The 15,627-nt window shown below is 36.1% G+C and overlaps 1 protein-coding gene across 2 annotated transcripts in view; it reads right to left on the reverse strand.

The window, feature by feature from the left end:
• Positions 1-442: 442 nt before the first annotated feature.
• Positions 443-15,627, reverse strand: part of LOC144962876 (uncharacterized) — a 36,435-nt gene continuing 21,250 nt past the window's right edge. For both annotated transcript variants that reach the window (XM_078896237.1, XM_078896239.1), the window contains exons 19-25: positions 14,869-15,170; positions 14,360-14,644; positions 13,732-14,041; positions 12,248-12,347; positions 10,731-11,001; positions 9,056-9,169; positions 443-6,679 (exon numbers count right to left, since the gene is read on the reverse strand). In XM_078896237.1, the coding sequence (XP_078752363.1) occupies positions 6,581-6,679; positions 9,056-9,169; positions 10,731-11,001; positions 12,248-12,347; positions 13,732-14,041; positions 14,360-14,644; positions 14,869-15,170 (1,481 nt within the window). In that variant the 3' untranslated portion in view covers positions 443-6,580. The remainder of the gene's footprint in view (positions 6,680-9,055; positions 9,170-10,730; positions 11,002-12,247; positions 12,348-13,731; positions 14,042-14,359; positions 14,645-14,868; positions 15,171-15,627) is intronic.

Here is a 15,627-nt window from a genome sequence, read left to right on the forward strand (position 1 = left end):
TCGATTCATTTCTGTAGTGTTAAAATTGATTGCTACCCTTTGGATAGGATGGTAGTCAATAGCTAAGTACTCTCCTCAAGATCTGACTAGAACCGGTTAACCAGTAGATTTTTGACCAATCAAAACATAGAATTTGTGACACACCTTCACACGTGCTCGGACAAGCATGATTGTTTACAAAATACAATGACCTTTCTCTGATCATTCTCTCTCCGAACAAGGTGTAAAATGTGTATCTGGCCGTTAACAGTTGTTTCTGTCTGGAAAAAAAAAAATTGTAATGTCCCTAACATGCGACATGTCTCATCATTGATGTAAGAAGTTGTAAAGCGCTTTGAGTTTGAGCATATTTAGTGGATATTGCGCTATATATAACCTGGCATTGCAGAAAATTGCCATTTGAAATCCCAAATTTTGTCACACAACAAAATTCGTATTCAGATTCAGATTTAGGCAACTTTATTTATTCCTGGAGGTCAATTGAATATTACATTGGTCTAAAGATGCAAACAAAAAGTCACTCGGGTGCAAATCAGAAAGAAAAATGATTTAAAGACATCAACCTTATATCAAAACAAGAGAATGAAGCCTGCACAGATTGTTTGTTTGTTTTTAAGGGTTTTACGGCGCTTGCAACACATTTAGGTTATATAAGCGCCAGTAAAAAGGAAGAAAATGGGATAGTAAAAAGTTCTAGAATTACAATTGAAGCATCCAAGAGAAAGTAAGACATAGGGGAACTGGGAACAAATAGGGATCAGATGTAGATTCCAAGAGCATACCATCAATGTACTTAGTTTGAGATCACCTATAAGTCTCATCCGGACACAAGCACAAAATCCAACAGAGGAATACACTCAAATGCCTACATTATACATTAAAAATAAATATAATAATACATGACAGAGAGATGATTTACAAGGAAAAAAATATCAAAATAAATATAATAATACATGACAGAGAGATGATTTACAAGGAAAAAAATATCATCTCCCAAAAAAATATCTATGCATTTGACTGTTTCCCTCCCAGCTAGGACTCCGGCCAGGGCCAAGACAAAACCAAGTAATCTCATTCCAAGACAAAGACAGAAAGCATGTTGGAAAACAGATATAAGGGGATAGAAGACACAGTATGTACCTCCCTGCCCACTATGGGAGGTCAGGATCCCCACCCAGAAGCCTGCAAAGAGAAACATCAAATTTTCATTACACTGACATCGCGGAAAATTGCCATTGAAAACCCTAATTTTACCACCGGGGTTCAAAAATAGTGCAAAATAGAGAATTTTTATGAAAAATTGTAAACTTGGCGGTGAATAGCAGAAAAGTGCGAATTTTGCCATTGCGCCGCGAAAAACCACGATGACAGTATATAACTTGTAAAGTTTTCGTTTGTTGTAGAGCATAGGGTTCCCACAACATCATGGGGGAAAAATTCCAGACCCACAAAATTCAAGATAGAAGGAAAGACCAGTTGTCAAGTTCTAAAAAGGATTTCAGATGTCATTTAAATAGGTGTGTTGCTGATGTGAAAGAGTTATGATGATGCGGTGGTACTGGTTGCAGAGGTGATGGAAGCGATGTTGATGTGGTGGTGGTTCTAGTTATGATGTGGTTGTTGTTGCAATTTTAAAGGTTGTAGTAGGGATGATGATGCGGTGTTAGTAAGTTGAGTTATGATGATGTGGAGGCGTTGGTTGTAGTAGTGGGGATGTGGTGGTGGAGGTTGTAATAGTGGCAGTGACGATGATAATGTGGTTGAGGAGGTTGCAGTCGTGGTGGTAGTGATGATGTAGTCGAGGTTGTGGTGGTAGTGATTGAGGCTGTGGTTATAATAATGTGGTGTTGGTAGTTTTTGAGATTGGGCTGTTTGCAGTAGTGGTGATTAGATGTTTGTTTGTTGCTTTAGGTCTCTTCCAACACAATTGAGGTTATATGAGAGACCGCTGAAACAAAAAAACAAGCAATCTAACAAAAATAGTACAAATGTCAATCAAAAGCATAACCTAAAGATATCATAAGCTAAATTATAAATAACCAAGAACAAACAGGCAGAGGATTTACAGGAAAAAAAATATCCCCTGTCAAAAATACAATCACAAACCAAAGAAGCAGGATAGGCTAGTAAAGAGAAGAAGAAACGACATCACTATCGGATCGTACACCCATGCAAACATCATAGGTATATGATTCAAGGGTGATGCTCCCATCCAACCACCCGCGGTGATTAGATGAGGACAATGTGATGGTGTTTGTAGCAGTGGTGGTAGTCATGAGATAGTGGTGGGTGTAGTGATGATAACGAGATGGCGGTGGTTATAGTAGTCGTGATGTTGACCTGAACTAATTCCAAACCATTTCCAGACCGATGTACCGAAATAAGTGAAAATTCCTTACCCTTTTCTCCAGACCCAAGAAGAAAATTATCTAATCCCCAACCTTTTCCCCAGTTACCCTGATATTGTAGGAACCCCGAGATCATCTCTCTCCCAGCAATGCGGAGAATACTGTAGGTAACTGTCAGGTCTCAAGTTTGACTAACATTAACACAAGCGTTTATATGGTCTTCTGGCACTTCTCATTTTTACCAAATCACTGCTGGGTGAACAGAAAGAGAAAAACTGATTGCTTGTTTTTAAGGGTTTTACGGCGCTTGCAACACATTTAGGTCATATCAGCGCCAGTAAAAAGGAAGAAAGGGGGATCGTGAAAAGTTCTAGAATTACAATTAAAGCATCCAAGAAAAGTATGACAAAGGGGAATGGTTCAATTCGGGAACATATGTAGATTCCAAGAGCACACTATCATTGTACTTAAGTTTGAGATCACCAACTGTCTTATCCTGACACAAGGACAGGTCCCCACAAAGAGGAATACACTCAAATGTTTACATATCATATATGTCGAACAAAAACAATACTGTGCATAACAGAGATGATTTACAAGACAAAAAATATATCCCAAAACTCTAACTATACATTTGACTGTTTCCTTCCCAGTCAAGGACTCAGGACAAACTAAGTAATCCAGAGACGTCAACTGTAAATTTGGCTCACAGGAATTTCAGACACCACTCAGAATTTTGATACCGAAAGAGGAATTTCTGCACACAAGACAAGAAAAGGGAATTGGAATGGTATTTGGCAATGTTTTTTTTGTTTGTTTGTTTGCTGCTTTAGGTCTCTTCCAACACAATTGAGGTTATATGACAGATTTTTTTTGTTTTAGTTTGTTGCTTTAGGTCTCTTCCAACACAATTGAGGTTATATGAGAGACCGCTGAAACAAAAAAACAAGCAATCTAACAAAAATAGTACAAATGTAAATCAAAATCATAACCTAAAGATATCATTATCATAAGCTAAATTATAAATAACCAAGAACAAACAGGCAGAAGATTTACAGGAAAAAAAATATCCCCTGTCAAAAATACAATCACAAACCAAAGAAGCAGGATAGGCTAGTAAAGAGAAGAAGAAACGACATCACTATCGGATCGTACACCCATGCGAACATCATAGGTATATGATTCAAGGGTGATGCTCCCATCCAACCACCCGCTATTTGGCAATGTGTTTACATATTTATAGTTGATGTGATAGTGGTTGTTGTTGTAGTGGTAGTGATGATGATGTAGTGGTGGTGGTTGTGGTTGTAGTAGTAGTGGTAGTGATGATGCGGTGGTGATGGTTGTAGTGGTTGGAAGGGTATCCCTGACCTCACCGGAATTTGACGGAAGTTGCCCGGAACCCGGAATATTTTGCTCCAGACCGGAGTTTTGACATCACTGAGTAATCCCATTCAAGACAAAGACGGAGAGCAACTTGGAAAACACAGATATAAGGGGATAGAAGACAAAGCGCATACCTGCCAACCTATGCTGAAAAAAAAATAGGAGTCAAACTAAAAGAAAAGGAGGTGAAAAGAATAGGGGTAAACCTAAATTTTATTTAAAAGTAAAAGACTATCATTTCACTATATTTCCGATATTTTTTATGAAAGTTGTCCAGCATCCCTTAATGAGTATTACCTAGTACAAATTTTTAAAAGTTGCACTCGCATTTTAAAAATTTGTCTTTTTTGGGGTCAAGACAGGGTACTCCAAAAAAGAGAAGGGTAAATCCAATATTATCCGGGTAGGTACTTGACAGGAATGCATAGCGTGACCTCCTGCCCACCAAGAGAGGTCAAAGACCCTACCCAGACTGCACTTGGGATTGATACTAGTCTGATTGCGACTATTTTAGGGGGCAGGTTAGGGAAAGGAACTGATTTTGACCGTTTCCTTCTCGGCTAAAAGTCCATGAGGGCTAGAACACGGCCAATTTATTGGAGCTTATAACTTTGTTATTTAAGAAGTACCAAAGAAAAGGAATATGGTACACAACAATTGATTTATAGAGTTCACTGCCTGCAACATTCTTGGAAAGATCACAAACATAAAAGTAGAAGACAAAGGGAAACAGTTACAAGCAGATATCAGCACCAACCCAAGTCTCACATTGACAACAAGGTATTCTCTCAGATGGTTAATAACAAAAGTCATTCAGATGATTTACATAACAGATGACAAAAAAATCTCATAAACACACGGCTTGCACCCAATCGGGCAAAACCAAATCATATCACTCAAGGGCGTTAATAACCCCCCAAATGGAAGAGACAACATTAATGGGGATAGAAACAGAACAGACAGCAAAGATGGACCCATCTAACACGTTCGATGGCACAAGGAAACCAACTTTTTTTTTGTTTGTTTGTTTGTTGCTTTAGGTCTCTTCCAACACAATTGAGGTTATATGAGAGACCGCTGAAACAAAAAAACAAGCAATCTAACAAAAATAGTACAAATGTAAATCAAAATCATAACCTAAAGATATCATAAGCTAAATTATAAATAACCAAGAACAAACAGGCAGAAGATTTACAGAAAAAAAAATATCCCCTGTCAAAAATACAATCACAAACCAAAGAAGCAGGATAGGCTAGTAAAGAGAAGAAGAAACAACATCACTATCGGATCGTACACCCATGCAAAAATCATAGGTATATGATTCAAGGGTGATGCTCCCATCCAACCACCCGCGAAACCAACTTTACCCAAGCCTGTTGGGACATACAACCACAACAATTGCAGGTTTTAAAGCTGCATTGCTTTTACACACACATATCTAATGAAAATTAAAAAGTTAAAAAAAAACAACTAAACGAATTGTTTTTACGACAAATGACCTGTAATTTTTAATGATCTGTAACAAAGGAATTTTTTTTTTTTTTTGCAACACATGTACTCCAGTCATAACATCTTCAAGTTCTGTAATATCACAGTCATGCTTGAACACAGGTGGAGAAGGAATCAAGATGGAAATGGACAATGCTGACAGCAACGGTGCTGGGCACTGAATACTATGATTGGTGATGTGAAAAATACCCGTTGAAGTTTGACATTTAAGGTTGACCCTTAAACTAAACGGATTGATCTATGTACATTTAGATTTTGGAATAAGTTTTGGGATTGCGGGAATCCAAGGCACAAATAAAATCAACATTAATTTCCCTATAGATCACTCCCCCTGTGATCAGTGGGACTTGATGCCAATCTTTTTTTTCTTTTTTTCTTCTTGCACATACTGTAGTTAGAAGTGATTTAATATCACCTTAATTAATCTGAACAAGTTTTTATTAATCAATTAGCACCAGAAAAAAACAACTTTTATATCAGTCAAACAATCATATACAAATCTGGCCTGCTTTGCTGACTCAACAATCCATTTCTCCTTTAAACCTTCACCTTCAGGCGTTAATAGTGGTCAGGATTTACGTGCTTCTTAGATAAAAACAATTTTCTAAAAGAGAATGCTAGTCAGCATTAAAAATAACAAATATACAAATTCAATTTGGATCAAAGAAAAGAAGCATATACATCCTCAACCTACTTATGCCTTATGTGCTAGCAGACCCACATCCTATTACACCGGTCTATATTGTTTTGATAGTGTCTTTCAAGACAAATTTTGTTATAACATCTCAAAAGATTCCCATCAAGATTAAAACACCCCATATGACTACATTAAAACATATATTAAGACCTCAGAACCTCAATAAAAATTGCTCATTCATGAAAATGTTTAACACCTGAACCCCAAAACAAACTCCTTTTTTAGCCATCAACTTAAACTATAAAATGTTTAGTTTACAATGTCATCCATTATGAATGACTATTTTTATCTTTTGAATAGACAATACTGTCTGGCAGACTAGCAGACTGTACTGTCATCATGACAGTTACTCTTATTCATATAAAAACATTGTATGGAGCCATCGTTTGGAGAGAGCGTGACTACTTATTTCAAGAAAGACACTATCAACATCCTTTGAATCTTTACACAAATTAAAGAATACATTGACTGCTGGAGTCAGAATCATTAATGTAAAAACAAAATGGAAATAAAGTACTTAAAAATTTTAAAACATTAAAATTTGACAAATGATTGTAAGTACACACTGCAAGATAGAATTGGCTCAATAACTTGAGAACGTTGCGCTTCAATCTCATATATTTGGTAGAACATTTAAGACCTAGTCCCAGTCTTCATCATCATTGCATCCTGCTCCTTTGCCAGCAGCCCAGTTGTCTCCTCGATTATCTTGGCCAAAGTCATCACCTCCATTGCTTTTCTGAAAAAAAAAAATATGCATAAAATCATAAATGAATACACCAATTGCACTTCTTTCAAACAAATAACGGAAATACAAATAACATCTCCTTGGAGAAAACATTGTGGGTCAGGGTTCTAGGGCGGCGGCGAAGTAGCAGAATGGTTAAGGCATTGCATTGACCCATAAGGTCCCGTGCTTGAGCCCTGTTTCAGGCACTTTCATTTTTTTTTCCTTGGGCAAGATTATTAACCCCCAATTTGCTCACTTTGGACAACATGGATAATTCCTGTTAACTTCAGACATCTTGTTTGATGGATTATCTATATTCCTTCATGGAATGCCTATGCGACAATTTCTATGATGCCATGGCGAAAGGGCGTAATTTTTTTTCATTTCTGTTTCCTATGAATGTCCAAGATATCCTTGAAATGCAAGGTACCATTACATTTTTTAATCAGGAAGTTTGTTGTTTCCTCATAAATCCAGAGGTCTCTTTGAGACAGAACTTGAACAAGTGAGAATGATGGACTAAGAAATGGAAAGTCAATGTAAAAAAATCCACATACTTTCAAAGTCAATTTTCTCTGATAAGCTTGCAAAAATAAAAAACAGAGAAGTCAAATTCAATTACAAGGGAAACTAAGAATGAAGAAAAAAGGAGTAAGATCTACAATCCCTTTCAGGTGCATAATATTCATTCTCCAGCATTACTTTTAACAGGGCAGTGTGACTCAGCAGTAAGGTCTTTGCTTCGTACCCGAAAGGTACCAAGTTCAATACCCGCTGCGCTGTGTGGCCTTGAGAAAGTCACCTCGCCCTAGCTCAGTTTGCGCCATTGCCGGGGTTATTCCAGTCTTCCCTTGGAATGGATCCTAAAAACAAATTTCCCCTATGGGATGAATAAAGGGAACTGAACTAAAGAGAAGTGACCAGTTGTTAATTTAGACTGAGGGCAGATATGGACATTAAGATAATCATTGCAGTGGTACTCTACCAGCAGCTTTTATCAACAATCTTACTTCAACCAAACACATCAAAACAGAACATCAATTTTCAATAAACAATTACACAATACCCTCGAGGCAGATTAGGGTGAACATTCATTAAAAGAAAGAACAGTTTGTAAGGAAGAGATGGAAAGTTGATCGTTCTGCGTAGGACATGAATATAGGTACTGTCCTTACATTTGCGAGGATAATAAGAAAGGAAAATTAACTAAGGAAACAGAAAGTAAAAAATTAAGTTTTCATCACCAAGACACTAATTGAGGACATTTGCTGTGTTCAGAAAAAAGGATCTGCACTTTTCTCATACTACCAAGGTCTAGTGTTTTCATCATTCTTATACAGAATACCTACTGCAAAGAAAAGATGAAGCAACTGGATCTAGAAGATAAAAAAACAACTAATTAATTAAAAGCACCTAGGAATCCCAATTTTGTCCCTTTTGCAAGAATTGGAAAAAGAAAAAAAAATACTGTCTAAATAAGTCTTTCCAACTTTTCAGAGGCCTAATTCCAGAAAATTTTCGGCAAATCTAGGACTTAAATAAGTATGTGATGGTGGGGTGGTGATGATAGTGATAGTGGTGATGGAGTTGATGATGATGGTTGCTGTGGTGGTGGTGGCAGTGTTCAGGATGATGATGGTGGTGGTGAGTGTAATGATGATGATACGTTGTTTTCAGGGGTTTTACGCCATTTTTAGGTCATTTCAGCACCAAGAATAAGGATGGGGGAAAAGTTGTATAACTGAAGTTAATGCACCAAAGTAAAAGTAAGAGAAAGAGAACTGGTTCAGATAGGGAACAGATGATCCACAAGCAATCCATCAATGTGCCCTTTTTGACATTACTAAGTCCTAAGCAAAGGATCCAACAATGGATACCCTCAAATGCTTATAAAGTACATATTTGTTATATTCAAAACTAATACTATACGAATACATAACACATCATCTCTCAAAAAAACAAAAAAAGGAACTATAAATTTGACAGCTTCCCTCTCAGCTAGGGCCAGGAAAAAAACTGAGTAATCTCACCAGAATAAAGACGAGTAACATGGTAAGAGAAAAAGATATAGATGGATAGGACACAGCAAAAGTGACCTCTATGCCCACCAGAAGACCCCAACCCAATGATGTGGTGGTGGTAAATGTGAAAATGATGATAGATGGTGGTAGTAGTAGTAGAGGTGACGATAATAACAGATGGTGGTGATGGTGATGATATTTTTTCTGAAATAATAAAATACTATTTAAAAAATCAGTCAAATTATAAGGGAACTTGGAATGAGAATGAATATCAGGAATTTCCTGATAAAATTGGGAAGTGGTGGAGAGAATGTTGACTGGTCTGACTGATAACATTCATATTCACATGAAATCAAACTGTTACCTTGTCTCCACGTCTGATGTCCTTCCCTCCAAAACGACCGCCATAGCCACCAGAGTCACCACCACCCATTCCACTGGCATGTTCCATCAAAAATTCAGGGACGACTTGATGTGCCTGAAGTTTCATAAATAAGAGAAAGGGTATAAAAATAGTTTTCCTATATGCAATTGAGACCACCGTTTATCATCTTAAACCAGACCTGCCTACTATTACAAAAAATTCGTAGAATTACAAAATTTTGGCTCCAATTTTAGAACTTCATGATGCTAGACTATATAATCTTAAGGATTTTGATGTGTCATTTAATCATTGTGAGAATAAATTGTTTATTTTTAAAGTTGACTATAGTGACTACAATTAATTTTTATCTCCCAAAAATTACGAATTTTTCAATTGTCAAGTGGGCAGGTCTGTAAGAGTCACAACAGAAATTTTTGTGTGAAAACCCTTTACACTGCTTTACTTTCCCATGGCGCTAAATTTGAGGGTCAGACATATATTCTGATCATGATACCCATCTGACAGGTCAACAAATTAATCAAGCAGCAAATATATTTGGCTCAAACACGAGAACTCTTAGTGACATTAAGCCGATAGTCTGTCATTGGTTACAATACAATACTTTGGGATTTTTCTTCTTTATGGTATATTAAAAACTAAGGGTCTGGGATGAGTGAACTTTTGGATGGTTTCCGTTAACAATATTATACATAGCAAATTCTGTTGTGACTACGATCATTAAACTCCCCACAGGCTTGACTAAGGGTTTCTATTCACGAGCACTAATCACTAACATTGCCACCCTGAATTCAAAATGACACAGCAAATTGTACACACTTGATATAAACAATTGTTACATTTAAATAGTTGAAATTCAGAGACATTGCTTCTTGTTGTGATTTCTACATTCATGACAAACTGATAACAATATGGATTAAACATGCAAATTTGTACCATTCAGGTGAATTGTAGAATTCTTTTTTCATGGCATGAGGCAAATAGCAATATTATTAATAGATTGCCTACAACCAGGAACTCCGAGTGGAGAGGCCAAATTATTAATTATGTCATTTTAATTATGCACCTCTTGCATTTGAAACCTGCGGTTCCTTTAAAAGGGTATACTATACAAAACTTACATGGAATCTGGTATCAAAGAAGTTAAATTCAGTGACATTTAAAATTATTACATTCAAAACACCCCAGCGAACATAATTCAAGAATGGCAAACATGTACCGTGCTCGATGGGTGACCAGTGGGTTTTCGTGCATGTCTTGCGCGACCTTTATAATTTGTCTTGTTCAACAGTTGGTCGTGGATTTTGTCTTTGTGAAAGGCATTTCTCCTCGCCATATCAAAGACGGGCGTAAAAATTCGAAGGAATCCCTCCCCCCCCCCTTTGTTTTTTTTTTATCAACGTCTTTGTCCAAAAAAACATATAAGCACCTAATGGGCTGCTTGTGTCATCCAATATATTACATGTCCGTTGTCCACCAGGAAAGAGATAAATTATAAATGCTGTGAGATTTTTTTCAACACTGTTAAGTACTATCTGATATCTATTGTGACACTATTTGAAACAACCCAAAATTATATGCTGAGCTAAGCAACAGAAGACAACTTTATATTTGAAGTAAAGGGGGTCAGGCATCAAGTAATACAAAATAAAATTACCTCCTTCAAAATCCTGAGCAAATGATGTGCCATAGGTTGATCAGTGTCTGCACTAAAGAAACTGGTAGCCATTCCCAGATTACCACAACGTCCCGTACGACCAATACGATGGACATATTCATCAATAGATGATGGCAAGTCATAGTTCACCACATGCTTTACATCAGGAATGTCCAACCCACGAGCAGCCACAGATGTTGCCACCAGAATGTAAGATTTGCCAGTTTTAAAATCCCTGAGGGCCTCCTCTCTTTCTCTCTGGAGACGGTCACTGTTAAGGAGAAATGAACTTTATGTGATTTTTTTTAAAAGCTGGATTCAAAATTAAAACAGCTGAGATGGTTCTTACAAAGGGGAAAATAAGCATGGATATAACAAAAAATTACATCAGTCAACTTCTGTCACACACTTCTGTCATCCCCCACCACCACAATTTTGCTTTTGAGGGCTATCTTCATGCCCCATGCCTTTCTCCCCCCCCCCCCCCCCCCCTTGCTTCCTTAAACAAGACCCAAAACAACATCTCAACTTCCTATAAAAATGATTGCTCCCAATAAACTCGCATGAAAAATTGTACAATCAATCAATACGTCAGTTATAGTATTTCAAAATGCATTAGATAAAACCATAGAAAATGGTCTATGTACTTTCTCTGCTACAATAGAAAGCATATGTTTTCTGACATTTCCACCAAACAGCGACAACAATGCGATGAATAAATACACATATTGAAATGGTGAATGAAATGTGTCTATTGGATCGTCAAAGTCTAATCAATATACATGAATTTTGTAAGTTTCTGGTTATTGACCACTGTTGGACAGACTGACTTGTAATATCAGTCATGAAGGGAGACAAAAACATTGGTGGGCATATCTGGTGGAATTTGTTCCAGCCATTGGTTCGTTATACATTGCTCACTATATGTTACAATGTTATTGAAATAAGAGAGAGAAAAACAGGGGCACAGGCATGTGTTCATTATTTCCATCAATTCATTATAACCAAGTTCACTATAAGTATATTCAACTGTATTTCTCTGAAAAAAGAGGTTAAACTATCATTTTAGACAAAGTCCTTACAACATATGGGAGAAAAACATTGAAGGAGCTTTACTCAAAAGAGCATTATAAAATGATTTGCATTAAAAAAAGAATGGAATACTAAAGTATCATGAAATGAAAATATGCATCTGAACAGTGGCTCACTTAGACTCAAATCTTCACTATTTTTGATCACCTCCTATTTCTCAAGTTAGTCACACAACAACATGTGTCAGAGATTTTAAAATCTGAAGAAGGAAAAAAAAAGGGTTGGCTGGTCATTTATATAAATATTACAAGCTGATCAAATTTTTAAAAATTAAAAAAAGGACTACTTTGTATGACTTTGAAATATCCATTATTCTTCTATAACAATTTATGACACCAGATGAGAAAGAAGCAATTTGAGAGTATTTTTCAAGCCACAATATATATAAGGAGTGGTCATTTATCACAATTTGTTAACTGACTGACCCATGAATACTTGTGGTAGGGAATCCTGACTGACAAAGGTAAGAAGCCAAAAAGTCAGCATTTCGTTTAGCTTGAACAAATACTAAAGTTCTCTCATTCTCTGCAAAGGAAAACAAATACAAATCATTATATTAATAGAAAACACGACCAGTGCATTAAATGAAATTTATGCGATTCAGGGTCCCCACCAAATCCTTGAAATTATTTTCAAGACCTCAAAAAAAATTTTCAAGACCTACTCTGCGTGAATGAATTCCGGTATTTCAAAAATTGGCCCCTTATGTCCTAAAGAGCTAAAATTAACAAATAACTTGTCAAATATTCACTTAAATGAGTAATTACCTAATAATTCATAGTAAAGACTTGAATTTGACATTAAACTCACCTTAGAATACTTAGATAAACTATAAGTAAGCAGCATCACTATTATCACCAATACTACATGTACTTTTAGTGAGACTTATGAAGTTGAACATGGTATTCTTGTCATTCTTGTTTTTTTGCCTCATGTAGCAATAAATGTATTTAACCTTCATATGGGAGACCATTGTCGATCCATCAAGTGATTTAATTGTAGTTTTTCTTTATAATTCTGAACATTATTTTACTTTGTGCTACCATTACATTGCAGCCAATTTGAAAAACAAGATTCGGTGAGCCAACTCTTGAAGAGTAACACTTTAGTCTGAGCTCGACAGCTTCCTAACAATGAGTAGCAAATCTATTTCTGATACTAATCTAGTCTACAATCTGTATCTTCTACCACACTGGAGCACACATAGACATGAAATGGCAATAGCACTCATAAAATTCAAACAAAATTAAAAATTCCAAAGGATCTGAATCTACATGCACATCAGGTCTGATAACCTAACATTTCGGTTGTGGGTTTGATTTAACATTAACCATTAACATTGTTGTAATTGACAATATTTTTCATTGGTTTTAGTTTTAGAGTATTTCAACTACAATTACAACAATGAGAGGCCATAACAATTTGGGTCAGCAGACCTGCAATTTAGTCCATGTCAATCTGAATTCATGAACCTTTGACAATAACAAGCCTTGTCAACAATTTCTAACACTTTCACTGTAACTTTCAATTGTACAGATTGGTAGCAATCGAAATTTGAGTTTTGGGAAAGTGAAAATAAAAACATTCCAATAAATTGATTTCTTGTAGTAGTCTCCCTTGGAATCATGCCCCAAGTGGACAAGAAAAGATAATTACATATTCACAAGGCGAGACAACTTTACTTCCAAATTGCCCCCTTCACATAGCAACATTTTATAGAAGCAATAGTGGGGTAAAAAAATATTTTTAAAAGACTCATGGACTGTTGAAGTCCATTATAACAGAAAGCCTGAAAGGAAACCATGGTTTCAATTCAAAGATTAAAACACATATGGAGTTAAATTCAAACGCAATGTTAAAAAAATAAAACCTATCAAAAATCTATTGTTTATAATTGACAAAGTCTTACTTTTTTTCTCTAGAATGTCACAGAGACATTCTCTCTTTTGCATTCGGTCAACTTCAAAGAAATTTTGAGTGACATCTGTATTGGCACCACCAACACGGCCTACAGTTACAAACAGGTAATCATTGAGAAAGTCTGCAGCCAGTTTTTGGATCTCCTCTGGGAAAGTGGCAGAAAACATAAGAGTTTGCCTCTCTGTCTTGGATGGCATGCCCATAGTTTCCACCATCTTCCGTATCTCTGGCTCAAAACCCATGTCAAGCATTCTGTCTGCTTCATCAAGAATCAAGAACTGACAACACGATAACGTGATCTGGAGAAATTGAAAATAATTTTGAGAGGCAATTATAATATGCATTTGAGGTGAATAGTGCAATAAAACTTGATTTCAGCAAAATGAACATGGATATCACAAGTTAGATAAATCAGATCTTCAATCTGGAATTCTTTATCCATTTTATAAAATAAAGACATACAAGACAACTCCATTTCAAAGTTAGTCTTTACGCTAAGGGACAAGATGAGAAATAATATCTTTTTAAAATGTTGTGGTCATTTGAAAAAAAAGCAAGTCACTTGCACCACAACTTCCAATGGAAAATCTAAATGAAAAATCCAAGGATGCACTTACTTTTCCTCTATTGATGAAATCAAGCAGACGACCCGGTGTTCCAATGATGAAATTTGCCCCTTTCTCAACCTGACTGAGCTGATAACCAACTGATGTCCCACCATAAACCACAACAGGACGGATTTCTGTTCCATGGGAAAATTTTCGACATTCCACATAAATTTGACAAGCTAATTCTCTGGTCGGAGCCACACAGATAGCTTGTGGGGCTTGAACGTCCTGATGTTCATCTGTGGTCAGTCCATTTTTGATCATGGTTGTCAACACAGGGAGAAGAAAAGCAGCCTAAAAAGAATTTTAAAATTTGTCAGCTATAGTTATTTGAGTGGTGTTTGAAATTGTGATAACCCATTAAAGGAAATTAAAGAATAGAAAAAATTATCAGAACATAATTATCAGTACTTGCAACTCATTTGTAATAAATTACACAGGCTCATTCAAATTCTGATTATGCTAATATTTTATAAATAATGATCTGTATTGAGAAAAAACAGTGTGCTGAAACTTACCGTTTTTCCAGAGCCAGTTTGGGCACAAGCCATAAGATCTCTTCCTTGCCCAATTATTGGAATTGCATACTTTTGAATGGGTGTAGGCTTCTCATACTTTGCACGCTTTATATTTTGTAAGAATGTTGGGAATAGAGTTGCCTCCTCAAAAGTAGAAATGAACCCACACTGATCTCTACCACTCACTTCCACAGGGATGTCATCGTACTTGTCAAAATTGATACCCTTTTGAATTGTGCTTCCAAAAATATCATCATCATTATCAATAGTTGGTGGAATGTAAGGTGCCTCACGAGGTTTATCTGATGGAAATAAACATATCCTTTATGCATATATACCATCCACTCAAAGACTAAAAAATATTAAATCAAAATACATCTTTTCCTTTTACTACTTTTACATAAGTCTGATCACTCAATTGAAAAGAGATAAGAACTCCAAACATTTGAAACGTTCTTTAAAACAAGCCTGCATTTGAGTTTCATCTGTTGAAGTATCAATCAAAATACAAATAATAACTCTAAGAAACAAAGTAAAAACAAATAAAATTATCTCCAAACTAGGCAGCCCAGGTCATGTTTCTGAACATGATATGTGTAAAATGAACACCAATGTTCAAGTTGAGAGGGAATTTTGTTTTCTCTCACAACATCAAGACAGAGGGGTCATGGTTTTAAGGAAAACTGGAAAATCTAAAGACATTTCACACAAAAAAATGTGAAAATGTGATGCAAAACATTGCTTTTTTGGACTTCGCTC

Source organism: Berghia stephanieae, chromosome 1, assembly GCF_034508935.2.
Source record: "Berghia stephanieae isolate SIO BIC M18660-M18661 chromosome 1, UCSD_Bste_1.3, whole genome shotgun sequence".
Lineage (NCBI taxonomy): Eukaryota > Metazoa > Mollusca > Gastropoda > Nudibranchia > Aeolidiidae > Berghia > Berghia stephanieae.